The sequence below is a fragment of the Pelobates fuscus genome, chromosome 9 (assembly GCF_036172605.1).
Source record: "Pelobates fuscus isolate aPelFus1 chromosome 9, aPelFus1.pri, whole genome shotgun sequence".
Lineage (NCBI taxonomy): Eukaryota > Metazoa > Chordata > Amphibia > Anura > Pelobatidae > Pelobates > Pelobates fuscus.
In genome coordinates, this window is record NC_086325.1 from 168,994,228 (window position 1) to 169,022,133 (window position 27,906).

At 44.8% G+C, this 27,906-nt stretch overlaps 1 protein-coding gene across 3 annotated transcripts in view; it reads left to right on the top strand.

The window, feature by feature from the left end:
• ELK1 (ETS transcription factor ELK1) overlaps window positions 1–22,848 on the top strand; it is a 38,146-nt gene extending 15,298 nt beyond the window's left edge. Inside the window, exons 6-7 of one of the 3 annotated variants that reach the window (XR_010085319.1) lie at window positions 7,917–8,589; window positions 21,101–22,848. Coding sequence is in view for 2 of the 3 variants with exons in the window: in XM_063433068.1 (XP_063289138.1) it covers window positions 7,917–8,015 (99 nt within the window). In the remaining variant the exon portion in view is untranslated. Of the gene's footprint in view, window positions 1–7,916; window positions 8,993–21,100 lie in introns of those variants that run through there. The other 2 variants (XM_063433068.1, XM_063433069.1) reach the window with 2 other exon arrangements.
• Window positions 22,849–27,906: the final 5,058 nt, after the last annotated feature.

Consider the following 27,906-nt stretch of genomic DNA (forward strand, 5'->3'; position numbering starts at 1 on the left):
TTGTGGATTATGCACTAGAGTTCAGGTCTTTGGCGGCAGAAGTTAAGTGGAACGAGCAGGCATATATAGATGTATTTTTGAATAGGCTATCAGATGTAATCCTCGACGAGGTTGCTACTAGAGAGCTTCCTGAAAATTTGGAGGATTTAATTTCATTCATTTCTCGTATTGATGAGCGTTTAAGAGAGAGACAGAACACTCGAGAGAGGAACCTTAGACCTTCATTTAAATTAGCTCCCGCATTTCAAAGTCCTGATTCCACTACCTCACTATGTCCTGAACCTATGCAGATAGGCAATACTCGCCTCTCAGAGGAGGAGAGGCAGTACAGGAGAAGGGAGGGATTATGCATGTATTGTGGAGTCAGAGGTCACCTACGCCTGAATTGTCCTAATCGTTCGGGAAACGCTCGCACCTAAGTTTCTCTAGAGGACAGGCCGTGGGTGTTTCTATTTTGTCCTCTACGCATAATTATAAAGATCACAGGCTTCTGTTACCAGTTTCTTTAACTTGGGAAAGGGGAGTACTAAGGACCATGGCTTTGATAGATTCCGGTGCTGCTGAGAATTTTATCGATCAAGCCTTTGCTACTAAACACACTATCCCATCCCAATTAAGGGATACACCCTTGGCCGTTGAGGCCATAGATGGTAGACCTTTACTTGAGCCTGTTATCTCTCGTGAGACCATCCCAGTTAGCTTAACTGTTGGTATCTTACACGAGGAAAACTTATCGCTTATGCTTATTTCATCCCCTTCTGTTCCCATAGTCCTGGGTTACCCATGGTTAAAAAGACATAACCCTATTATTGATTGGGAGTTAGGGGAGATACTCTCATGGGGCCAGGGTTGCCAGGAGAATTGTTTACGGAGGGTTTCTCCATTGGGTGTAATTAACACACCAGGTAGTTCTACCCAGTCTACAGAGATACAGATACCGCCCCTGTACCTAGACTTAAAAGCAGTATTCGACAAAAAGAATGCTGACACTCTACCTCCACACAGGACCTTTGATTGTAAAATTAACTTACTACCTGGTACCATGCCTCCGAGGGGCAATGTATACCCCCTATCCACTAAGGAGAATTCAGTTCTAGAGAAGTATATTCGGGAGAATCTAGACAAGGGATTCATTAGGAGATCTTCTTCTCCTGCCGGGGCTGGTTTTTTTTTTGTTAAAAAGAAGGATGGTTCACTAAGACCTTGCATTGATTACCGAGGTTTGAATAAGATAACCATCAGAAATGCCTATCCGATTCCCTTGATTACCGAGCTGTTTGATCGTCTGAAAGGCTCTAAAATTTTCACCAAGCTGGACCTCAGAGGGGCATATAACTTGGTGAGAATCCAGCAAGGACACGAGTGGATGACAGCGTTCAATACCCGTTATGGGCATTATGAATACACGGTCATGCCTTTTGGTCTTTGTAACGCACCTGCAGTATTTCAGGATTTGATTAATGAGGTTCTTAGGGAATTTCAACATGATTGTGTTATTGTATACCTGGATGACATACTGATACACTCTAGAGAGGTTGAGACCCACCACAGACAGGTCAGAAAGGTATTACACAAACTCCTGCAACATGGCTTATACTGTAAATTGGAGAAATGTAGCTTTGACCAGTCTCAGATATGCTTTCTTGGATACGTGATTTCTGGGGAAGGCTTTAAGATGGACCCTGACAAACTCCAGTCCATTTTAGAGTGGCCTTTGCCTAAGGGACTCAAGGCTATTCAGAGGTTTATTGGTTTCTCCAATTATTATAGGCGCTTCATTAAGGGATACTCTTCTATTATTGCACCTATTACCAATATGACCAGACAGGGGGTTGACACTAAGACTTGGTCTAATGAAGCTCTCGCTGCTTTCAAGACTCTCAAGGATCTTTTTGCTTCTGCTCCAATTCTAGTCCATCCTGATACGACTCTGCCGTTCCTACTCGAGGTCGATGCCTCTGAGACAGGCGTAGGGGCTGTTCTGTCGCAAAGGTTAGGGGTGGATAAACCACTACACCCTTGTGGTTTTTTTTCTAAGAAACTGTCTGGCCCTGAAAGTAGATATGACATTGGCGACAGGGAACTCTTAGCGGTCATTATGGCCTTAAAGGAGTGGAGACATTTATTGGAGGGGACCTTACATCCTGTTACTATTTTAACGGATCACAAGAACTTGTCTTATATTGGGGAAGCTAAGCGACTGTCCGCCAGACAAGCTCGTTGGTCCTTATTCCTGACCCACTTCAATTATGTGCTTACTTATAGACCTGGTTCTAAGAACTCCAAAGCCGATGCTTTGTCTCGCCAATATGAACCTTCTACTATATCTGAACCGGTTCTTTCCTCTATATTTCCGAAATGCAATATTATCGCCAACACGAATCTCAGGATTCACTCTCCGTTACTTGCCGAGATCATTAAACTGCAACATCTAGCTCCTAAACAGACTCCTGACGGTCGACGTTTCGTTCCTCCTGTTCTACAACTGGAACTGTTGCAATGTTTCCACAACAGCAAGGTGGCTGGACATCCTGGTATTCGCAAGACATGTGCTTTGATCTCTAAGGACTTCTGGTGGCCTGAGTTACGGAAGGATATTAAAGATTTCATCGGTGCATGTGAGGTTTGTACTAAGACCAAGCAACCTCATACCCTTCCCTGTGGATTTCTGCACCCCTTAGAGGTTCCAGAGAAGCCATGGTCCTGTTTGGCTATGGACTTTATTGTCGATTTACCTATCTCTAAAAAACAGACTGTTATCCTCACCGTGGTTGACAGATTCACCAAGATGGCTCACTTCGTTCCTCTGCCTAAACTCCCGTCTTCTCCCGAATTGGCGGAGATATTCGCAAGGGAGATTTTTCGATTACATGGGATACCCTCCCAAATTGTATCTGACAGAGGTTCCCAATTTGTTTCCCGTTTTTGGAGGTCCTTCTGCTCTCAACTGGGTATCAAATTGAATTTCTCTTCTGCCTATCATCCTCAGTCTAACGGAGCTGCTGAACGCACCAACCAAAAGATTGAACAATATTTACGTTGTTTTGTTTCCGAACACCAGGACGATTGGGTTGGTTTGATTCCTTGGGCGGAGTTTGCACACAACAATCTCGTTTGTGATTCTACTCGTTCAAGCCCCTTCTTCATGAATTATGGCTTTCATCCATCTATTCTCCCTTCGGCTTCTTCTTCCCAGGGGGTGCCGTCGGTTGATGTTCATGTTGCCAATTTGAGGAAGTTGTGGGATCAGACTCGACAGATTCTTCTGCACAATTCTATGCTGGTTAAGAAACACGCTGATAAACGTAGAAGGGCGGCTCCGGTGTTTGTTCCAGGTGATAGAGTATGGTTGAGTACAAGAAACATCCGTTTAAAAGTGCCTTCCATGAAGTTCGCTCCTCGTTATATTGGACCTTACAGGGTGCTAACTCGCATTAACCCAGTTGCGTATCGTCTAGCTCTTCCAACTGCCTTACGCATCCCTAACTCATTTCATGTTTCATTGTTGAAACCACTAGTCTGTAACAGATTTTCCTCCACATCATCCTCTCCTCGCTCTGTTCAGGTGGAGGGTCAGGAGGAGTATGAGGTTAACTCTATTATCGATTCTCGAATTTCCCGGGGGAGAGTACAATATCTGGTCGATTGGAAGGGATATGGTCCTGAGGAGAGGAGTTGGGTACCTCAGGAGGATGTTCATGCTCCTCGTCTCCGCAGGGCGTTTCACTCCCGCTTCCCATCTCGTCCCGGTTCCTTCCGCCCGGTGGGCGTATCTGAGAGGGGAGGTACTGTCAGGGTACCTGAAGTCTCTACCTCCGAGAGAGGTAGAGACTTAGACGTCCATCCGTCCGGACGGGCTGTTTCCTCTGTTCCTCGCGGTCCATCCGGTCACGTAAACGCCGGCCGCGAGGGACTCACTTCCTTTTCTAGCATGACGTCCGGAAACCGACGTCATGACGCCAACCCGGAACGACCTGTCACTCAATCCTTCAGAGACTAATCAGGACTCGTCGGAGGCGTGTCTACCCTTCCGAGCCAGGGTATTTAAACTTGCTTCTCCCATTTGCTCATTGCCCTGTCGTGGTTCTAGTCTGCCTAGTCACACAGTGCTCTTGTATTTCTGTTATCCCTTTGGTTCTGACCCGGCTTGTTTGACTTACTCTGTTTATCTCTGTTACCCTTGACCCGGCTTGTTCCTCGCTTACCTGTCTTCTCGTTCCCTCGACCTCGGCTTGTCTGACTATTCTCTATATTCTCCGTACGTTAGTCCGGCCATTCTAAGGTCCGGTATACGTATCCTGTACCTGTTTGTACTCTGCGTGTTGGATCCCTGTCCCGATCCTGACACTATACTAAGATGGTGGAGCCACAATGCATCTAAGAGGGGCCTGCTATACTAAGAGGGTGGAGCTACAATGTATCTAAGAGGGGCCTGCTATACTAAGAGGGTGGAGCCACAATGCATCTAAGCGGGGCCTGCTATACTAAGAGGGTGGAGCCACAATGCATCTAAGAGGGGCCTGCTATACTAAGAGGGCGGAGCCACAATGCATCTAAGAGGGGCCTGCTATACTAAGAGGGTGGAGCCACAATGCATCTAAGAGGGGCCTGCTATACTAAGATGGTGGAGCCACAATGCATCTCAGTGGGGCCTGCTATACTAAGAGGGTGGAGCCACAATGTATCTAAGAGGGGCCTGCTATGCTAAGTGGGTGGAGCCACAATGTATCTAAGAGGGGCCTGCTATGCTAAGAGGGTGGAGCCACAATGTATCTAAGAGGGGCCTGCTATGCTAAGTGGGTGGAGCTACAATGCATCTCAGTGAGGCCTGCTATACTAAGAGGGTGGAGCCACAATGCATCTAAGAGGGGCCTGCTATACTAAGAGGGTGGAACTACAACGCATCTAAGAGGGGCCTGCTATACTAAGAGGGTGGAGCCACAATGCATCTAAGAGGGGCCTGCTATACTAAGAGGGTGGAGCTACAATGCATCTCAGTGGGGCCTGCTATACTAAGATGGTGGAGCCACAATGCATCTAAGAGGGGCCTGCTATGCTAAGAGGGTGGAGCTACAATGTATCTAAGAGGGGCCTGCTATGCTAAGAGGGTGGAGCCACAATGCATCTAAGAGGGGCCTGCTATGCTAAGAAGGTGGAGCCACAATGTATTTAAGAGGGGCCTGCTATACTAAGAGGGTGGAGCCACAATGCATCTAAGAGGGGCCTGCTATGCTAAGAAGGTGGAGCCACAATGTATTTAAGAGGGGCCTGCTATGCTAAGAGGGTGGAGCTACAACGCATCTCAGTGAGGCATGCTATACTAAGAGGGTGGAGCCACAATGCATCTAAGCGGGGCCTGCTATACTAAGAGGGTGGAGCTACAATGTATCTAAGAGGGGCCTGCTATGCTAAGAGGGTGGAGCCACAATGCATCTAAGAGGGCCCTGCTATACTAAGAGGGTGGAGCCACAATGCATCTCAGTGGGGCCTGCTATGCTAGGAGGGTGGAGCTACAATGTATCTAAGAGGGGCCTGCTATACTAAGAGGGTGGAGCTACAACGTATCTCAGTGAGGCCTACTATACTAAGAGGGTGGAGCCACAATGCATCTAAGAGGGGCCTGCTATACTAAGAGGGTGGAGCCACAATGCAGCTAAGAGGGGCCTGCTATACTAAGAGGGTGGAGCTACAATGCATCTAAGAGGGGCCTGCTATACTAAGAGGGTGGAGCCACAATGCATCTAAGAGGGGCCTGCTATACTAAGAGGGTGGAGCCACAATGCATCTAAGAGGGGCCTGCTATACTAAGAGGGTGGAGCTACAATGTATCTAAGAGGGGCCTGCTATACTAAGAGGGTGGAGCCACAATGCAACTAAGAGGGTTCTGCTATACTAAGAGGGTGGAGCCACAATGCATCTAAAAGGGGCCTGCTATACTAAGAGGGTGGAGCTACAACGCATCTCAGTGAGGCCTGCTATACTAAGAGTGTGGAGCCACAATGCATCTAAGAGGGGCCTGCTATACTAAGAGGGTGGAGCTACAACACATCTCAGTGGAGGCCGGCTATGCTAAGAGGGTGGAGCTACAATGTATCTCAGTGAGGCCTGCTATACTAAGAGGGTGGAGCCACAATGCATCTAAGAGGGGCCTGCTATACTAAGAGGGTGGAGCCACAATGCATCTAAGAGGGGCCTGCTATACTAAGAGGGTGGAGCCACAATGCATCTAAGAGGGGCCTGCTTTACTAAGAGGGTGGAGCCACAATGCATCTTAGAGGGGCCTGCTATGCTAAGAGGGTGGAGCTACAATGTATCTCAGTGAGGCCTGCTATACTAAGAGTGTGGAGCCACAATGCATCTAAGAGGGGCCTGCTATACTAAGAGGGTGGAGCTACAACACATCTCAGTGGAGGCCGGCTATGCTAAGAGGGTGGAACTACAATGTATCTCAGTGGGGCCTGCTATACTAAGAGAGTGGGGCAACAATGTATCTAAGAGGGGACTGCTATGCTAAGAGGGTGGAGCTACAACGCATCTAAGAGGGGCCTGCTATGCTAAGTGGGTGGAGCCACAATGCATCTAAGAGGGGCCTGCTATACTAAGAGGGTGGAGCCACAATGCATCTAAGAGGGGCCTGCTATGCTAAGTAGGTGGAGCCACAATGCATCTAAGAGGGGCCTGCTATACTTAGAGGGTGGAGCCACAATGCATCTAAGAGGGGCCTGCTATGCCAAGTGGGTGGAGCCACAATGCATCTAAGAGGGGCCTGCTATACTAAGAGAGTGGAGCTACAATGCATCTCAGTGGGGCCTGATATGCTAGGAGGGTGGAGCTACAATGTATCTAGGAGGGACCTGCTATACTAAGAGGGTGGAGCTACAATACATCTAAGAGGGGCCTGCTATTCTAAGAGGGTGGAGCTACAATGCATCTAAGAGGGGCCTGCTATACTAAGAGGGTGGAGCTACAATGCATCTAAGAGGGGCCTGGTATACTAAGAGGGTGGAGCTACAATGCATCTAAGTGAGGCCTGCTATACTAAGAGGGTGGAGCTACAATGCATCTAAGAGGGGCCTGCTATGCTAAGAGGGTGGAGCTACAACGCATCTCAGTGAGGCCTGCTATACTAAGAGGGTGGAGCTACAACGCATCTAAGTGAGGCCTGCTATACTAAGAGGGTGGAGCTACAATGCATCTAAGAGGGGCCTGCTATGCTAAGAGGGTGGAGCTACAACGCATCTAAGTGAGGCCTGCTAAACTAACAGGGTGAGGTCTGCTATGCTAAGAGGGTGGAGCCACAACGCATCTCATTGGACCTGCTATACTATACTGCTATACTATACTGCTATACCTGCTATACTATTAGGGTGGAGTCACATCACATTTGGGTGGAGTTACATTCTCACATAGCCCAGATCTTGGTGACCAACATATCCACAAATCACCCAGATCGTTTCAGTGGTTCGGTTTTTCCAATTCAATTATTTGACCAACCGCACACATGGTTCTATGCCCAAAACAGTTCCATGAAATCAGTGCTAACGGTCGGTGTCTTTCGAGAGTATAAAAGTGCATAAAATACCAAACAGAATCCATAGTTAACATGTGTAGCTTGTTCATCTTGTTCATGGGAATGTTTCCACCGAACAATGCCCTTCTAAATTGTATAGAACCGAACGCAGGCGACTTTTTTGTGACTACGCATCTCTGCATTACGTTGTGTGGAGCTATATTCATCTGGGATGGGCTTAGTCACAATGAGTGGATGGAGATAGGTTATTATACATCATTAGAATAATCTGAGATTTAGGATTTGTCCAGTTAATGTACCCATTTACTTTTTTGTGTCAGTGTGAAATATTTCTTTGAGGTTAAAAACCTCCCTGTCCTGCCTCACTCTTTTTGTCTCATTTCAGTTTCCCACCAATGGAAGCAGCCAGATTCACGTACCAACTCTAAGCGTCGATGGACTTTCCACCCCGGTTGTCCTTTCCCCTGGACCTCAGAAGCCATAAGGAGTCCATAGTGCTGTGACTTTCTTATTTCTCTCAGAGCACAAGATGTAATGTCTTACAGAACACACACACATCACTTCAACAATTCCTCAGAAAAAGAGATTGCATTGTGTCTACTCTAAGTGTTACAGGAAAATTGTGTGTTTTGTGCTTTGATGCCAGTGTGGGCAGTGCCCACATCAGTGCGCTTTGGTTCCTCGTGTATCTGCAAAAAGACGCACTTTGTGATGCCCTCATTAGAATTTTGCTTCAGATCGGTTTGCAGTTTGTCCGACGAGAGCTAAAACAAGCCTTGTTTCTGTGCTGTTTGTGTACTAAATAACCAGCAGGTTTTCTGAAATACTCGAGAATGGTCGAGTTTAGCGACCGCACGTCATGCAGCTACGAGATAAGAAGACCATCAGTGTTCACGACTGTCCGAGGTGTGGCTCATGTAAAAGTTGGAGCTATTACAAAGAACTAAATTCAGCTAATTTATAATAATTTATTGGAAAAAAGGATGAATGGAGAAGATGGCATTAAAGGACAAGCAGAATTTATCTTTTAGTGACGACCTGTCACAAATGGTTTTCAGGTAGCGATCTCAATGTCCGTTAACTTTGTATCCTCTGAGCGGATCAGGGAAGTGATTGCTGAAATTGGTTGTTTCATTGGAATTTTTGGGAACAAAAAGAGAAATATTCTTTGCGTGGGAGGTCTTGTTTAAAAAAAAAAAAGTATAGTTTTGATAATAGCTGAAACATCTAAAAAGAGTGAAGAAATCCCCCTTTCTATTTAATTTCCTGAAGCAACCTACAAGATAATGCTTAAGTCTTTATTTTTAACTGTTCCCTGAATTTAAGCAGGGTGCAGGAAATAATTATTTAAAATTATTTTTTTAAAATGTGAAAAAGTAGTATAATTTGATATATTAAAATGGCGTCCATTGCCACCTGTTATATATATATATATATGGAGAACAATGTGTATGGAAGTGTCCCACCATTTAGTCTGAGGTAATATATACTAAACAAGTAGAAAAGCCTGTAATAAAATGTATTGCGGGATAATTTAGAAGGCGGCTAAGCCAGAAAATGGCTGGTCTTGGAATAATATTACCCAGTGTCTGGATTGGAAAATATGGCTGCCAGTGGAATAATTTCAGCTCCAGCTGAATTGGAGACGGTTCAGCTTCCACCAGGAGGACACAATATGGCGTCCAACTCCAGCTGGATTGGAGAAATGGTTCCCAGCTGGATGAGTTGAGACTTGATTTGAGTAGGATAATTGGCCTTCTAATTGGGTGCTATGAATGGAACAAGATGGCTCCATGCTGGTTAAGACGACATGGATTCAAGATAGATAACAAAACGACTTGTTATTGGTTGAGATAAGGTGGCTTCTGGTTAGATGAGAGAAAATTACTACTAAAGAGTTGAGACAAAATGGCTTCCAGCGGGATGAAGAGAAAATGGCTTCCAGTTTGATGTGAAAAGATGGCTACTAATTGAATGAGGTTAAATGGCTTCGATCTAAATAAGAAATGATGGTTTTCATCAGAGATAACAAGGGAAGATGGCGTCTACCTGGGTGAGAGGCGATGGCTTCCGGCTGAATGAAAGATAATATTAGTATGTGGGAGTTTTCAAGTGGTTCCTGGCGTTCACATTCAATCTGACAGACTGCTGCGTTTTCTTAAACGTTTACTGAAAGCTTCACGTGTATCTCATGTTCCAGATGTGTGAAATATTTTCCTGTCACGGTCTGTGGAAAGCATGAGTTTGTGATCCGCACACAGATTTAATGTTGATTTTTTTTTATTAAGAGCAGCACAAAGATTAGACACTTCTAATCTGCGAGAAAAAAAGGCTAAATTTAGAGACATTTCTCGCACCCTTTAATTATCCCTGTGCTTTTATCGTCACCTCATTATTCCGTTCTCCATGGAGTCATTATTTGCTTTCTTTGTGCAATAACTCCATGAGTTTCAGAAGCTATCGTGTGCCATCTCTCCATTACTCTGCCACCCACAGACATGTTGGGAAGGCAGGACTAATAAGACATGGTTAATAAACAGTTAATGCTTTCCTATTAACACTACGTCCACTAATTAAGAAAACACTAATATGAATTATCACTACATAAAAACACATGAATAAGCAATGGGGTGCTTGCTGTAAGTATCCCTGCTCAATCTTCTATATTACATCCACAGTGACCCCCGTATACCACATATATCAACAATGACCCCCATATACCATGTTATATACACAGTGACCCCCGTATACCACATATATCAACAGTGACCCCCATATACCACTTTATTTCCACAGTGACCCCCTACCACATATATCCACAGGGACCCCCATATCCTTGCTATATCCACAGTAACCCCCCTATGCCACATATATCAACAGTGACCCCCATATTCCACATATATCAACAATGACCCCCATATACCACGTTATTTCCACAGTGACCCCCCTATACCACATATATCAACAGTGACCCCCATATACAACGTTATATCCACAGGGACCCCTGTATACCACATATCCTTGCTATATCCACAGTGACCCTCATATCCAATGCTGTATCTTCAGTGACCCCCATATACCACGTTATATCCACAGTGACCCTCATATCCCATCTGTATCCTGAGTGCCCCCACATATCCAGCGTTGTGCTCTCAATGACTCCCTCAAATCCCAAATTGTATCTGCAGTCACCCCCAAATACCCCGTGATGTAGAGTCAGTCACCCCCATATCTCATGCTTTATCCAGTCACCCCATAATGCCACACGTTGTATTCTCAGTCAGCCCCATATCACCACATGCTCTATCCACAATTACACTCCGAATCCAGGGGCGTTGTTGCTAAGGGGGGCTTTGACATGGCTTGGAACCCCAAGTGAGGTCCTGAAAACCCCAGGTCTAATTTTGACACTATTTCTAATCTGTAATACTAAGAGAAAAATGACACTTTGTGACAGTGCCCCTTTAATGCCCCCTGTTTGAAGTTAAAGGAACACTATAGTCACCTAAATTACTTTAGCTAAATAAAGCAGTTTTAGTGTATAGATCATTCCCCTGCAATTTCACTGCTCAATTCACTGTCATTTAGGAGTTAAAGGGACACTATAGTCACCAGAGAAAAGGCAGCGTTTACATTGCTGCCTATGGACACTAAAGGTCAGTGCTGCACAATGTTCTGTATCTCCACCCCCTGCATGGAGGCGTTTAACGTTTCCCATAGAGATGGATTGATTCAATGTATCTCTATAAGGAGATGCTGATTGGCGCAGCGTTTGACTGTGCATGCTCAATAGTCTCCCAATGCTTTCTGACTGGAATGCCTAGCCACGCCATGCCCATATCAATGTCATCTTCTATTGTCCCAAACTGAATCCGCAGTTACCCACATATCCTACATGTGTCTGCAGTGAACCCCCATATCTTACTCTGTATATACAGTCACCCCCCATATCTTACTCTGTGTATACAGTCACCCCCCATATCTTACTCTGTGTACACAGTCACCCCCAATATCTCAGTCTCTGTACACAGTCACCCCCAATATCTTCCTCTCAATACACAATCAACCCCCATATCTTACTCTGTATATGAAGTCACCCCCCAATATCTTACTCTGTGTACACAGTAACCCCCCGTAACTCACTCTGTATATACAGCCCCCCCCCTCCAATATCTCACTCTGTGTACACAGTCACCCCTTCCCAATATCTCACTTTGTGTATACAGTCACCCCCCCCATATCTCACTCTGTGTACAGTCACCCCCTCCCCATATCTCACTCTGTGTATACAGTCACCCCTCCCCATATCTCACTTTGTGTATACAGTCACCCCCCCATATCTCACTTTGTGTATACAGTCACCCCCCCAATATCTCACTCTGTGTACACAGTCACCCCCTCCCAATATCTCACTTTGTGTATACAGTCACCCCCCCAATATCTCACTCTGTGTACACAGTCACCCCCTCCCCATATCTCACTCTGTGTATACAGTCACCCCTCCCAATATCTCACTTTGTGTATACAGTCACCCCTCCCAATATCTCACTTTGTGTATACAGTCACCCCCTCCCCATATCTCACTCTGTGTACACAGTCACCCCCTCCCAATATCTCACTTTGTGTATACAGTCACCCCCCCAATATCTCACTCTGTGTACACAGTCACCCCCTCCCAATATCTCACTTTGTGTATACAGTCACCCCTCCCAATATCTCACTCTGTGTACACAGTCACCCCCTCCCCATATCTAACTCTGTATACACAGTCACCCCTCAAAATCTCACTTTTATTACACAATCAACCCCCATATCTCACTCTGTATACAGTCCCCCCCATTTATCTCTCTGTATATACAGTCACCCCCCAATATCTCACTCTGTGTACACAGTCACCCCCTCCCAATATCTCACTTTGTGTACACGTTCACCCCTCCCCCATAGCTAACTCTGTGTACAGTCATCCCCCCATATCTTACTCTGCATACACAGTCACCCCCAATATCTCACTCTGTGTACACAGTCAATCCCTAATATCTCACTCTGTGTACACAGTCACCCCCAATATCTCACTCTCAATACACAGTCACCCCCAATATCTCACTCTCAATACACAGTCACCCCCAATATCGCACTCTGTATACACAGTCACCCCCAATATCTCACTCTGTATACATAGTCACCCCCCATATCTCACTCTGTGTATATAGTCACCCCCCAATATCTTCCTCTCAATACACAATTAACCCCTATATCTCACTCTGTGTACACAGTCACCCCCTATATCTCACTCTGTGTACACAGTCACCCCAATATCCTACTCTGTGTATACAGTCACCCCCAATATCTTACTATGTGTACACAGTCACCCCCCAATATCCCACTCTGTATACACAGTCACCCCCATATCTCACTCTGTGTACACAGTCACCCCCCCAATATCTCACTCTCAATACAAAGTCACCTCCCCCCCAATATCTTACTCTGTGTACACAATCGCCCCCCTCCCCCAATATCTCACTCTCAATACACAGTCACAGTCTGTGTACACAATCACCCCCCAATATCTCATTCTTTCTAAACAGTCACCCCCCCAATATCTCACTCTCAATACACAGTCACCCCCCCCCCCACCCAATATCTCACTCTGTGTACACGGTCACCCCCCATATCTCACTCTGTGTACAGTCACCCCTCCCAATATCTCACTCTGTGTAGACAGTCACCCCCCAATATCTCACTCTGTGTACACAGTCAACCCCCCCCCCCAATATCTCACTCTCAATACACAGTTGTAGCGGTACTTACCCTTTCCAGGGGCCGGCCGGGGTCCTCTGTTCAAGCCGCGCGGCTCATCCGACGGCTGCAACAGGAAGGCGGGCAGTGATCGCGAGAAGCGGTCACGTGTCCCGCCTGACTCTAAGAGCGCGCGGCGGGTCTCGGGCGCGCTCTTCAAGGGACAGTGGGAGCCTAAATTGGCAAAGGCCTACCATTGGTCCCTGTCATGCCACACTCCCCATACACTTACCTTTTGGTATATATAGATATATATACTCACCTCTTTCCCTTAGTTCCTTGCCCTATCGTGGCTTCTGTTTCAGTGCTCTTTAGCGCTTGTTGTATTCAGTTGTGTTCCTTCGTACTTGACCTTGGCTTTGTTTTTTGACTACGTTATCTCTTTATCCTTATCTGTTCTGTTTGCCGGCTTGCTGTTTACTGTGTACCAGACCCCGGCTAGTCCTACTTTTCGCTGTCTCTTTGTGCCCTTGACCTCGGATCGCTCCTGACTCTGTACTTCTCCTATATACGTCGAGTCCGGGCACTCTAAGGTCCGGTAGACGTATCTCCCCTCTGTGTTGTCTTCTGTTTAGTTGAATCCTGCGTGTTGGGGTATATTTTCGTTACATTACGATAGGGCCAAGGACCCCGCAGATTTAGCTCAGCAGATGGCGTCTCATGAGGCTAGATTTGTAGAGCAGGATCACCATATGGATCAGATAGCCCAGGCTCACCAGACGCTCTTCTCTAGAACTATTCCAGCAACCTACACCTCTTCTTCCTGAAGTATCTACTTTGCCTAATACTTCGGCCCATTTAACACCTCCTCCTAGGTATGGAGGGGACTTTAAGACATGCAGAGGTTTCATTAATCAAATAGAATTCCACTTTGAGATGTATCCACGTTCCTTTCCCACAGAAAGGTCTAAGGTGGTGTTCCTTATGCACCAACTTACCGATAAAGCACTTGAGTGGGCAAATTCTATTTGGGAGGCTAATAGACCTATGGTGCATGATTTCAATAGTTTTCTTACGGCTTTTCGTAGAACTTTTGACACAACGAAAAGGTCAAAAAATGCCGCAAGAGCATTAATTAGAATTAAACAGGGTTCTAGGTCTGTGGCTGACTATGCTATTCAGTTTCGTACCCTTACTTCACAGGTAGATTGGACCAACAATGGGTTAACTACTGCATTCATGGAAGGTTTATTTGACACTATATTGGATGAGGTAGCAGCTAAGGAGCTTCCTATTGCATTAGAGGACCTTATTGACTACCTCATTGATATAGATAATAGGATTCGTGACAGGCTCTATACTAAGAACAGGAATAGACGTTTGGTTACACCTATTAACCCCAGAGTTGATAAACCTGAGAGTGTTAAAATATCTGAGGAGGAACCCATGCAATTAGGGGTTGCCAAACTCTCTGATACTGAAAAATTACATAGGAGAAGAGACGGACTCTGCCTATATTGTGGTAGGAGAGACCATATGGTAAAGGAATGTCCTTTGCTTCCGGAAAACTCTCGCACCTAAGACCTTATAGGGGACTGGCCTTGGGTGTGATATCTAAGTCTCCTAAATTGCCTCCTAACCGTTTGCTTCTCCCTGTTTCTTTACATATGGGAGAGAGTTGCATAGCTGAGCACATATACGCTCTGGTTGACTCCGGGGCAGCTGAAAATTTCATAGACTCTGGTTTTGTTAAGAAAAACAACATTCCCATCAGAGAGAAGGAGATACCCTTGGCTGTTGAGGCCATAGATGGTAGACCATTAAGTTCTCCAGTTGTTACTCATGAAACTGTACCGTTACACATGTATACAGGGGTTTTACACTTTGAAACCATTCGGTTCCAGGTCATCACCTCTCCCTCTTCTCACGTCGTGTTAGGGTACCCATGGTTACGTGCTCACAATCCCATTTTCGACTGGGTCAGGGCAAATAAAATCATGGAGCGAAGCCTGCCACGAGTCTTGTACTATTGAAATCACCCCTTTGAATTCTATTAATGTTCCAACTACTCCTACTTTCTCTACTGTAATACCCCCTCAGTACTTATTTCTCAAGACTGTCTTCGATAAAAGGGAGGCTGACAAATTACCGCCTCACAGGCCCTACGATTGTGCTATTGATTTATTGCCTGGTACTATACCTCCAAAGGGCAGGGTGTACCCTTTATCTGTTCAAGAAAACCGTGTCATGGAGGAATATATTAAGGAATCACTAGAAAATGGGTTTATTAGGAGATCCTCTTCTCCGACTGGAGCGGGGTTCTTCTTTGTATCAAAGAAAGAAGGTGATTTAAGACCGTGTATCGATTATAGAGGTCTAAATAAAATCACCATCAAAAATGCATACCCTATACCTTTAATCACGGAATTATTTGACAGGCTAAAACATGCTACTATATTCACTAAATTGGATCTTAGAGGTGCATACAATTTAATACGTATTAAGAAAGACCACGAATGGAAGACGGCATTCAACACTAGATCTGGCCATTACGAGTATACTGTGATGCCATTTGGTCTATGTAATGCCGCAGCAGTATTTCAAGAATTTATTAATGACGTCCTAAGAGACTTTATTCACACATTTGTAATTGTGTACTTGGACGACATATTAATATACTCTACAGATTTACACACTCATCATAGACATGTTACAACAGTTCTGAAGACCCTTCTTGCTAATGGTCTTTATTGTAAACTGGAAAAATGTCTATTCGACCAATCCGAAGTCCAGTTTTCGGCATATTTGATTTCCGCTAAAGTTTTCGTATGGATCCCCAGAAGCTTTCTGCTGTCATAGAATGGCCTCTACCACAAGGTTTGAAAGCCATTCATCGTTTTCTTGGTTTTCTAACTATTATAGATGCTTTATTAAAGGTTTTTCCTCTATTGTAGCGCCTATCACCCATATGACAAAAAAGGATGGCAATACTCGTGTCTGGTCTCCCGAGGCACTTGAGGCTTTTGAATTTCTTAAAACTACGTTCGCATCTGCACCTATTTTACAGCATCCTGTCCCCTAACTGCCCTATATTATTGAAATTGATGCTTCCGATATTGGGTTAGGTGCTGTCTTATCCCAAAGAGAGTCGCCTGAAAAGCCTTTGCATCCTTTTGGCTTCTTTTCCAAACAAATGTCCAAAAGAATTATGATGTGGGTAATCGCGAACTCCTTGCTATTATTTTAGCACTTAAAGAATGGAGACATTTGTTAGAAGGAACTAAGGATCCCATCCTCATATTTACGGATCACAAGAACCTATCCTACCGTAGTGAGGCTAAAAGATTGTCTTCCAGGCAGGCTAGGTGGTCACTGTTTTTGTCCCATTTCAATTATATTATCACCTATAGGCCAGGTGATCGCAACACTAAAGCAGATGCTCTGTCCAGACAGTTCGAAACTGCTGACAAACAGGAGATTGATGTTACTCCTGTCATTCCCCCAGACAGGATAATAGCTACTACTATTTTGTCTATTTCCTCATCCCTCTTGCAGACCATACAAGCGAAACACAGCATGGCACCTAGCGAGAGGCCTACTGATAAACTATTCGTTGATGTTCCCGAGAGACGGGATATTCTGTCGTTGTATCATGACACTAAGACTGCTGGACATCCTGGTATTTCCAAAACGGTGTCAGCTGTTTCTCGGTATTTTTGGTGGGATTCCTTGCGCAAGGATGTCACCGACTATATAGGTGCTTGTACTACTTGTGCCTGTATGAAATCTTCTCGTAGAGTTCCTTGTGGGCTGTTGCATCCGTTACCCGTTCCCGAGAGACCTTGGTCTAACCTGTCCATGGATTTTATTGTTGAATTACCCCCATTGAATGGTAACACAATTATCCTAATGATAGTAGATCGGTTTTCCAAGATGGCTCACTTTGTGTCTCTTCGCAAGCTGCCCACGTCTAAGGAACTGGCACTTATCTTCGCTAGAGAGGTGTTTCGGTTGCATGGAATTCCCGTATCTATTGTGTCCGATAGGGGTAGCCAATTTATTTCCAGGTTCTGGAAAGCCTTTTGTTCGGAAATGGGTATTACTCTCTCATTTTCTTCCGCTTACCACCCCCAGTCTAATGGAGCTGCTGAACGTGCCAATCAATCTCTGGAGCAGTACCTTCGTTGTTTCGTATCCCACCATTAGAACAATTGGTCTGACCTTCTTCCTTGGGCTGAGTTTGCTCGGAATAACACTACTCATGATTCTTCCGGCAAAAGTCCTTTTTACGTTGTCTATGGCCAGCATCCCGTTGTTCTTCCGGCTGCTTTCTCCTCACAGGGCATGCCAGTTCTGGATGAGCATTTGGCTGGTTTGCGTAACACTTGGGAGCAGGTTTAGCGTTCTTTGGTGGATTCCGCTGCTCGCCAGAAGGTGCTGGCTGACAAGCATCACAGGGCGGCTCCTTCTTATGTTGTGGGGGACAGGGTTTTGCTTTCCACGCGAAATATTCGCCTCCGGGTGCCTTCTATGAAATTGGCTCCCCGCTTTATTGGTCCTTATCGTGTTTTGCATAAGGTTAATCCTGTTTCGTATGCCTTGGGTCTTCCTAAGAGTCTGCGTATTCCTAATGTCTTTCACACTTCATTGTTGAAGCCTTACGTACGCAACCGCTATACCCGGCATACTCCTCCTCCCCCTCTGTGTCTCTGTGGAGCGTCATGAGGAGTTTGAAGTTTCTGCCGTTCTTGACTCTCGTTTCCTTAGAGGTCGACTTCAGTACCTGGTGCATTGGAAGGGCTATGGGCCTGAGAAGCACAGTTGGATTTCCGCTGACACTGTTCACGCTCCTCGCCTTGTGCGTTCCTTCCATTCTCGTTTTCCTTCCAGGCCTGGCCCTCCCCGCCCGGAGGGCGTGTCCTCAGTGGGGGGTACTGTAGCGGTACTTAGCCTTTCCAGGGGCCGGCCGGGGTCCTCTGTTCAAGCCGGGTGCCGCCCTGCTGCTGCACGAGCCGCGTGCGGCTCATCCGACGGCTGCAACAGGAAGGCGGGCAGTGATCGCGAGAAGCGGTCACGTGTCCCGCCTGACTCTAAGAGAGCGCCGCGGGTCTCGGGCGCGCTCTTAAAGGGACAGTGGGAGCCTAAATTTGCAAAGGCCTCCCATTGGTCCCTGTCATGCCACACTCCCCATACACTTACCTTTTGGGGGCGTGGATGTGACAGGGACCAATCAAAATAGATGTTTAGATATATATACTCACCTCTTTCCCTTAGTTCCTTGCCCTATCGTGGTTTCTGTTTCAGTTCCCTTTAGCGCTTGTTGTATTCAGTTGTGTTCCTTCGTACTTGACCTTGGCTTTGTTTTCTGACTACGTTATCTCTTTATCCTTATCTGTTCTGTTTGCCGGCTTGCTGTTTACTGTGTACCAGACCCCGGCTAGTCCTACTTTTCACTGTCTCTTTGTGCCCTTGACCTCGGATCGCTCCTGACTCTGTACTTCTCCTATATACGTCGAGTCCGGCCACTCTAAGGTCCGGTAGATGTATCTCCCCTCTGTGTTGTCTTCTGTTTAGTTGAATCCTGCGTGTTGGGGTATATTTTTGTTACAACAGTCACCCCCAATATCTCACTCTCAATACACAGTCACCCCTAATATCTCACTCTCAATACACAGTCACCCCGCAATATCTCATTCTGTGTACACAGTCACCCACCCAATATCTCACTCTGTGTACACAGTCACCTCCCATATCTCACTCTGTATACAATCACCCCCCATATCTTACTCTGTATACACAGTCACCCCCCAATATCTCACTCTGTGTACACAGTCAATCCCCAATCTCTCACTCTGTGTACACAGTCACCCCCAATATCTCACTCTGTATATACAGTCACCCCCATATCTCACTCTGTGTACAGTCACCCCCAATATCTCACTCTGTATATACAGTTACCTCCTGCATCTCACGCTGTGTACAGTCACCCTTCCCAATATCTCGCTCTGTGTACACAGTCACCACCCCAATATCTCACTGTGTACTCAGTCACCCCCCAATATTTAACTCTCAATACACAGTCACCCCCCAATATCTCATTCTGTGTACACAGTCACCCCTCCATATCTCACTCTGTATGCAGTCATCCCCCCCATATCTTACTCTGTATACACAGTCACCCCCAATATCTCACTCTGTGTACACAGTCAATCCCTAATATCTCACTCTGTGTACACAGTAACCCCCCAATATCTCACTCTGTATATACAGTCACCCTTCCCAATAAATCACTCTGTGTACACAGTCACCCACAATATCTCACTCTGTATATACAGTCACCCCCATATCTCACTCTGTGTACTGTCACCCCCCAATATCTTACTCTGTGTACACAGTCACCCACCAAATCTCACTCTGTGTATATAGTCACCCCCAATATCTTCCTCTCAATACACAATCAACCCCCATATATCACTCTGTGTACACAGTCACCCCTCCATATCTCACTCTGTGTACAGTCATCCCCCCATATCTTACTCTGCATACACAGTCACCCCCAATATCTCACTCTGTGTACAGTCAATCCCTAATATCTCACTCTGTGTACACAGTCACCCCCAATATCTCACTCTGTATATACAGTCATCCCCCAATATCTTACTCTGTGTACATAGTCACCCCCATATCTCACTCTGTGTATATAGTCACCCCCCAATATCTTCCTCTCAATACACAATCAACCCCCATATCTCACTCTGTGTACACAATCACCCCAATATTTCACTCTGTATACACAGTCCCCTCCGTATCTTACTCTGTATACACAGTCCCCCCGTATCTCACTCTGTATACACAGTCATCCCTCCGTATCTCACTCTGTATACACACTCCCCAGTATCTCATTGTGTATATAGAGTCCCCCCCGTATCTCACTCTGTATACACAGTCACCCCCCGTATCTCACTCTGTATATACAGTCCCCCGTATCTCACTCTGTATACACAGTCCCCCCATATCTCACTCTGTATACACAGTCCCCCCATATCTCACTCTGTATACACAATCCCCCCGTATCTCACCCTGTATACACAGTTTCCCTCCCCCCGTATCTCACTCTGTATACATAGTCCCCCCGTATCTCACTCTGTATACACAGTTCCCCCCCATATCTCACTCTGTATACACAGTCCCCCCGTATCTCACTCTGTATACACAGTACCCCCGTATCTCACCCTGTATACACAATTTCCCTCCCCCCGTATCTCCCTCTGTATACACAGTCCCCCCGTATCTCACTCTGTATACACAGTCCCCCCGTATCTCACCCTGTATACACAGGTTCCCTCTCACTCTGTACACACAGTCCCCCCCCCGTATCTCACTCTGTGTACACAGTGTCCCCCCGTATCTCACCCTGTATACACAGTTTCCCTCCCCCCCGTATCTTACTCTGTATACACAGTCCCCCCCTATCTCACTTTGTATACACAGTCCCCCCCCGTATCTCACCTTGTATACACAGTTCCCTCCACCCTGTATCTCACTCTGTATGCACAGTTCCCTCCTCCCCCGTATCTCACTCTGTATACACAGTCCCCTCGTATCTCACCCTGTATACACAGTTTCCCTCCCCCACCCATATCTCACTCTGTGTATACAGTCGTCCCCCCAAATCTCGCTCTGTATACACAGTCACCTACATATCTCCCGTTATATCCTCGGTTTTTCCTCCGTACCTCCTTTTTCCCGATGAGATGTATATATTTTATTGCAGAATGTTTTGCGGCTCAGAGATTAACCCCATGTCTTATATTGTGTTTTACCCCTCTTTAGATGACCGTGGAACAGTCTGAATATCACATTCCCTCCAGGTGATCAGAGATCACCGTTTCCAAAGAACGCCTCAGGAATGTTCCACAGATGTCAGACAGGGAGCCCGGGGACACCTCCTGAACACAGACTTGTCAGGGTATTTTTTTATTTCCAGGGGTGTGTGTACCCTAGGGCTCTCCCTCCTACTTCCTAAGGCCTTTCTCTTTTAAACACAGGGGCGTCTTGTCCCTGAAAGGGCTTCTGGGAAAACAAGGGATTTTCCTGCGCAGTGTGCGTGCGGCGTGCTTAGATTTCGCTGCGTCACAGTCTGCTTTCTCCAGCGTTTACTGACTCAGTTTCCCGTATCAAACTCTCTCTTTGCTGCTCTGTCAAGCACAACAATAAGACATGACACGTATCCTGTGCTTGGTCTGACACCGTGCTATCTGCTTCGGGGTCTCGCTCATCCTCACTTAATCCCATGAGAAAAACAAAATCTATTTTTTGGAAGGAACGACTTTTTATTGTGATGGGTCTGAGCCAGGCCTTGCATTTCCCAGCTCACAAATGGTATTTTTATAGACAGAAGTCCAATGGTTTTAGAGGCACAATAACTAAATAGATGCCAGGTGTTATACAATAAATACTGACTGGTATCTTATTGAATGTCTTTACTGACTGCTATCCTATCAAATACTGGATTTTGGCTCCATGTTACTAGATCAGGGTTATTGACTAAGATCAGCAGAGCTTGCGTTCATTGGCGTTCATTTTGGGGGAGGGGGGTGCATGGTAAAGTTTTAACGCTTGTATAACGCTAACTTATCTCTTGAAACAGCGTTCATGAAAAGCTGATAATCGCCCACGATCGCATTTCATATGCAGTAACGTGGACCCCATAGGGTCAGGAAAAAGTTTAGATTGTGAGCTTTTTGCACAAAAACCTCACACTGCTGTTTTTGGACACAAATGGAGAGGTTTGGTTTACAAGGAAATTTGCTGACAATTAGTTACAAGTGTTTATAAAATATAAAATAATGTTTTATTTATTTAAGGGTGACACCCACTGCGCTTTCCTTTGAGATGCCTAAAGACAAGCACACACTGCGTCTGTTCCATGTGCAATGCGTTAGGTGAGATTTGCTGCGTACTTTAATCTGCTGTTTGTGTGCAGGTTTAGAGAATGTTTGTTTTGGTGTATGTACAGAAAGTGCTCGTTGCCCCCTGTGTGCTAATATTTTTATAACAGAGATAATCTGAGCGGTGAGTTTGATCATGGGGACAGCTGGTCGCCCTATAAATCAAGATTAGACCAAAACATTCAAAGCAGAGAAATCACATTTATATTATAGTGATGATAATACATTTATTTTTCTAACTTAAATCGGGTAAAGAAAACTGGACCTGTTTAGTACTTTGTACCCACTAGAGGGCAGTGCTGTGAAGTGGGTAATGCGGGTTACTGGCAGAGGAAGGGTTAATCATGTGGTTTTTACTTGCTATGGGTCTGGGATTAGAATATAGTGCAGTGTCTTGGTTTAACCATTAAGTGGTGAAATGCTGGGATTCGTAAAATGTCAAACTACACCATTTAGGCAAAAAGTGCCGATTTGGAAAGATTCACCAGTTCTGCTGTATTCACAGCTCGGTGACGTTATCCTAAATTTCACAATTTTGTTTTTAATTCAGTGTTAAACAAATTACCCCTCAGTATGTGTGTCTGTGGGTGCACAAGCAGCTTTTAGGGTATCCCAAGTTTTCTTAACAAATTACCCAGAATCCCCTGCCTGCTAAAGTGGTGGGCGCCTCAGATACTCAAAAAATGGCACGCGGACGTCTGAGCTGGCTCAAGTAAAGTCACAGAACAGGTGTTTCCTTTCTAGCTGTGTCTATTTGAGGCTACATTTCGTAATTTCGTTGGAACTTTACCATGAGTCATCGTCTCTGTTTCTCGATCTTATTGTGATTTCGAGAAAAAAAACTTTTTCAGATTTTACTGAATGTGAACTTTACAGAAGGTTCTGCCTTCCTCTGGCTCCTGTAAATACTTTTATCATTTTAATTTACAGCATATGACAATGTCAAGGCACTGCCTGGCACGCAATGCAAATTACAGCATTACAGTAAAATGGTGGTGTCAGTGCCTGGGTGTAACTCAGAAACAAACTGCACACCTACCATTCCCCCAGTGCTCGCAAAATAAAACTAATGATGTAACTATAGTTTATACTCCATACAACTCATCTTGACTACCATCCCTATCAATCTCTGCCAACCAGTACCTCACATCTAAGTGGCTGGCAGGCTAAGGATTATGGGTCAGACAGATTTAAAGTTATGTGTGTGCTTTGCTGACTATACCCAGATTGCATAAAGCCACATAACCCTTTTACTGCCAGGCGATTACAAAACGTATCCAAACATCTTTCTGGATTTTGCGGTAGTGTAGTGGCCAATTTATTTAACCCCACGTATGCTGGGAAGGCCTACACCTCGGAGAAGTTAATTCACGGGTCCGTGTTGTACTGTCTGGTCCCCATTCTGTCATGCTGCCGGCGCAGTTCGCGAACCTTCGTGTTTTCTTTCTAGATAGTCTGCTGTTTCAGGCTGCCATTGTAGGGGTCTTTGGTGAAGAAAACCCCTTCTCTCTGTGCCAAAAACGTGAATATTTAGGGACTATTTATGTGGCTTGCAGAGTCCAGGCCATTTGATAGATAATATTTAGGATTTGGTATTTCATATTTTTTTCAGGTGAAAAATCAAAGTTTTATGCAATATTTTCTGTGTTCTGATATTAAAAATGTGCATTTTAGAAACGTCTCTTGTGAGGGCGGCTTCTATGTAAAGGGAATTTTATGCTGAATTAATTCTGCGACTTTACTGATGTTTGTTATAAAAATATATTATTTATGCTGTCACTGGAAAACTTATTTCTTGCAATTGCTGAAAAATGTATTCTCATAAAAATAAAAGATTTTAATAGATATTGGTTCAGTGAAATTAATGACAAATAAAATATTTATATATGTTATATAAACTTCCCTAAATTATGTGATCTCATACTCCTAGGAGTCTTTTGAGGGGACTAGTTTGCGGATCACAGAGCTCCACAGCAAAAAAACTCACAGTAATGTGCACTGTATGAGGGTATCACAGAGCTCCACAGCAATAAAACTCACAGTAATGTGCAGTGTATGAGGGTATCACAGAGCTCCACAGCAATAAAACTCACAGTAATGTGCAGTGTGTATGAGTGTATCACAGAGCTCCACAGCAATAAAACTCACAGTAATGTGCAGTGTATGAGTATCACAGAGCTCCACAGCAATAAAACTCTCATTAATGTGCAGTGTGCATGAGTGTATCACAGAGCTCCACAGCAATAAAACTCTCATTAATGTGCAGTGTATGAGTGTATCACAGAGCTCCACAGTAATACAACTCACAGTAATATGCAGTGTATGAGCGTATCACAGAGCTCCACAGTAATAAAACTCACAGTAATGTGCAGTGTGTATGAGTGTATCACAGAGCTCCACAGTAATAAAACTCACAGTAATATGCAGTGTGTATGAGGGTATCACAGAGCTCCACATCAATAAAAGGCACAGTAATGTGCAGTGTTTATAAGGGTATCACAGAGCTCCACAGTAATAAAACTCACAGTAATGTGCAGTGTGTATGAGGGTTTCACAGAGCTCCACAGCAATAAAACTCACAGTAATGTGCAGTGTGTATGAGTGTATCACAGAGCTCCACAGCAATAAACTCACAGTAATGAGCAGTGTGTGTGAGTATATCACAGAGCTCCACAGCAATAAAACTCACAGTAATGTGCAGTGTGTATGAGGGTATTGTTATGGTACTTTTTGAAAGTAAACCAAAATGTTCAAAGTCTATCTGTTCCTGTCCAAATCAATAAAATTAAATTGCGTATATACGCTGAAGTAATTAAGTCTGACACACGAGGTTCAGGTTAAAATAACTTCGAGAAAGTTTATTGGCAAGTGAAGAAAAAGCGGGCGCGCAGGCCCTTTTAAGAGGCATTTTGCGTCATCATTGATTATTAGAATATCAGCAAATAAACATCATCAATTGGATTAATTGTTAAGTGACGGAGTTAGTGTCTTACCTATTGGTTAGTAAAATTAAGAGGTTAGTCCCGTGCCCACCCATCAGAGGTGGGATTATTCTGGACACGGGTGGGGGACAAGGGGGTCCTAAGCGTCATTTTACACGGTCAGTGATATCAGGCTTTATGTCCAGGTGCAAGGTCTATTATGAATAGAACATTTCATTACTACTGTGTTCTGTGGCCTTCAAACTGTACTATCTTACAAGCTCTTAAGGAGTAGCCAGCAAGTCTTAAGGAGTAGCCAGCACCTCCTGGTACTTGTCCTTGAAGGAAACACGGTCTTTGTCTACTGTATTAATTGGGTTGAGAAGTTCAGTCACGTAATGTAGTTTTAAAATGAACAAGTTAAGTCATGAGGACAAAATGGAGGATTGAAGAAGTCAGGTTAGGAGGACAAAATGGAGGACGAAGTCACAGTATAAAGTTAAAATGGAGTTAGTACAATAATTCAATACAAGTACAATAAAGATTTTTAATAATTCCACATCAGTCCCCCCTATGAAATGTTAGATTCTAAGAGATAAAACTTTATTATGTTAGTATCAGAAGACGTGTTAACCCAAAGGCACAGAAACCCCGTGGCTGCTAGCTAGATGTTAATGCAAAGTGCAAGGCTGTCCCTAGATCTGACCCTAATAGGCTAACCATCCGTCAGTATGGCTCTCGAACGCTTCACACCCAAGGGTATCCCATGGCAGCTAACCCACCACTTCTCCACATGGGGCCTTTACCATTCACTGACAGATGCTGTCCCTAATCTAGTCCCTTCCTAGAATTCCTGCACTTTATCAACAAAGGGGATAATTTGCAGCGGCAGACAGGGTGAGTTGATGTCTTGGAATTCTTGGTCATCAACTTCGAGATGGGTCAAAGTGGGTGCTGCTTGGTCAACAGTCTTCATGAGGGATTTTCTCAGACATGGGAGGACACAACAAAAGAGAAGAGCAAAAATAAAAAGAAAAATTAGTATAGCCATACCAATCTGCATTAAAGCCTTTTGCCATCCTGTCATCCAACCAAACCATCTTTCCCAGGGATCTTTTATCCCAGAATTCCTTTTTAACTCTTCAGACAAGTCATTTAATTTTTCTATAGCTAGTGTGACTTTACCATTAGGGCCTGTGTTTTCTGGGATGTAGGTACAACATGTCATAGTGTCGGGCAAAATCTTACAAACCCCTCCTTTTTCGGCTAAGATCATATCTAGGGCCATTCTATTCTGAAAAGTCATTTGGGATGTGGCCTGTAACTGTTCGGCCAACCCCTGGAGGGCGTCTCTGGTGTAATTGACAAAACGCTGTTGATTATAATAAATGTAATTTATCCAATTTAGATTCTTGTTTGCGGTAACTATGGTAAAAATTGATTCAAATCCTGCAGCAACTTCATCCCTAGCTTTAAACTCGTTGGGCACCCCCCTGGGCACTCCAATGGCATCAATGTATACATGAGGATCAAAACTTCCTTTCACTGGGGCGTCACGTTTAACCTTAGTGTGGCTGAACTCATGGGTGTTGAGGTGTGTGTCAGAAATAATATGTATAGGCATAATGGCCTTAGTCAAAGTACACTCTCCCCACCATTCTGTGTCCATTCTGGATCTTAGCTGTAAATCCCCACACAACCAATAAATGTCTCCTAGTGATCTAGTGTGATGTTGCAGCAAACGTACAGGGACAGTTCTGTATGTAGCACAATAGCCTTTGGAAAAGTTACCTACAAATTTACCAATACCATCGTACATGGCATAGCAAGTGTAATTACCTTTATATACGGTAATACCATCAGGGGGTTTGACATCGTTGGCTAGGAGAGGATACTCCTTTGTCCATGCAATACATATGGACCTGTTAAAATTATAGTGATAGGCAAAAAGGCTTAAAATACATTCTTCTATATCTACAGGTAGGATTAAAGGTACGGTACCCAGGTGAGGTCGGGCACCTCCACACACGTAACATGCAGTTCTATTATGCTTATTAGCATTATATTTCATCCATTCTAACCATAAATTTACATCATTAAAACCTGTTTCAGCGGCCATGGTATCTTCAAAAGTGGGGTTAGCAATGGCCATCATGTCCTGAAAGGTCTGGATATGGGGTTTTAATGGGTTAGGGACCATATGGGTGGCCCCTTGCCACTCAGAAGAGTTGCACATATCTTTGAGGTAGAAATGCCCTAATTTTTGGTAGGAACCCTTTTTCCAATACATTCCCATCACATACTGGTCTGCATCTGTTGGGCTTGGATGCTCAATGTTAAGGATTAATTTCATTGGTGTACTCCCCCCAGGCTTTCTCAAAGTCATTCTCTGGAGGAGGGATCTACCATGATCATCTACTTTAGATACGGCACTTTTTGGTTTGTAACCCCAGGCAGGCCCGGCATTCCATCCCGCCGCCCCCCAATGGTCACAATTGTGCCCCCATTGTTTGTCAACTACACAAACATATGGGTCTTTCGAATGAGGGATATCTCTATAGATGCTCTGGATTTGTGGTGTGGGAAATGGGCATTCTACAATATCACAATAGTCAAAGGTATAAGTAGCCACCTGGGTGCATGATGAATTATACCAGAAGGTGTACCCACTAATGTCTTTGGTAATGGCTACTTGCTGGGCCTTCATAAGGCTAATTAAGGAGAAGATGTACCAGAGATACATGTTTGTGCGATATTCGCTTCCTCT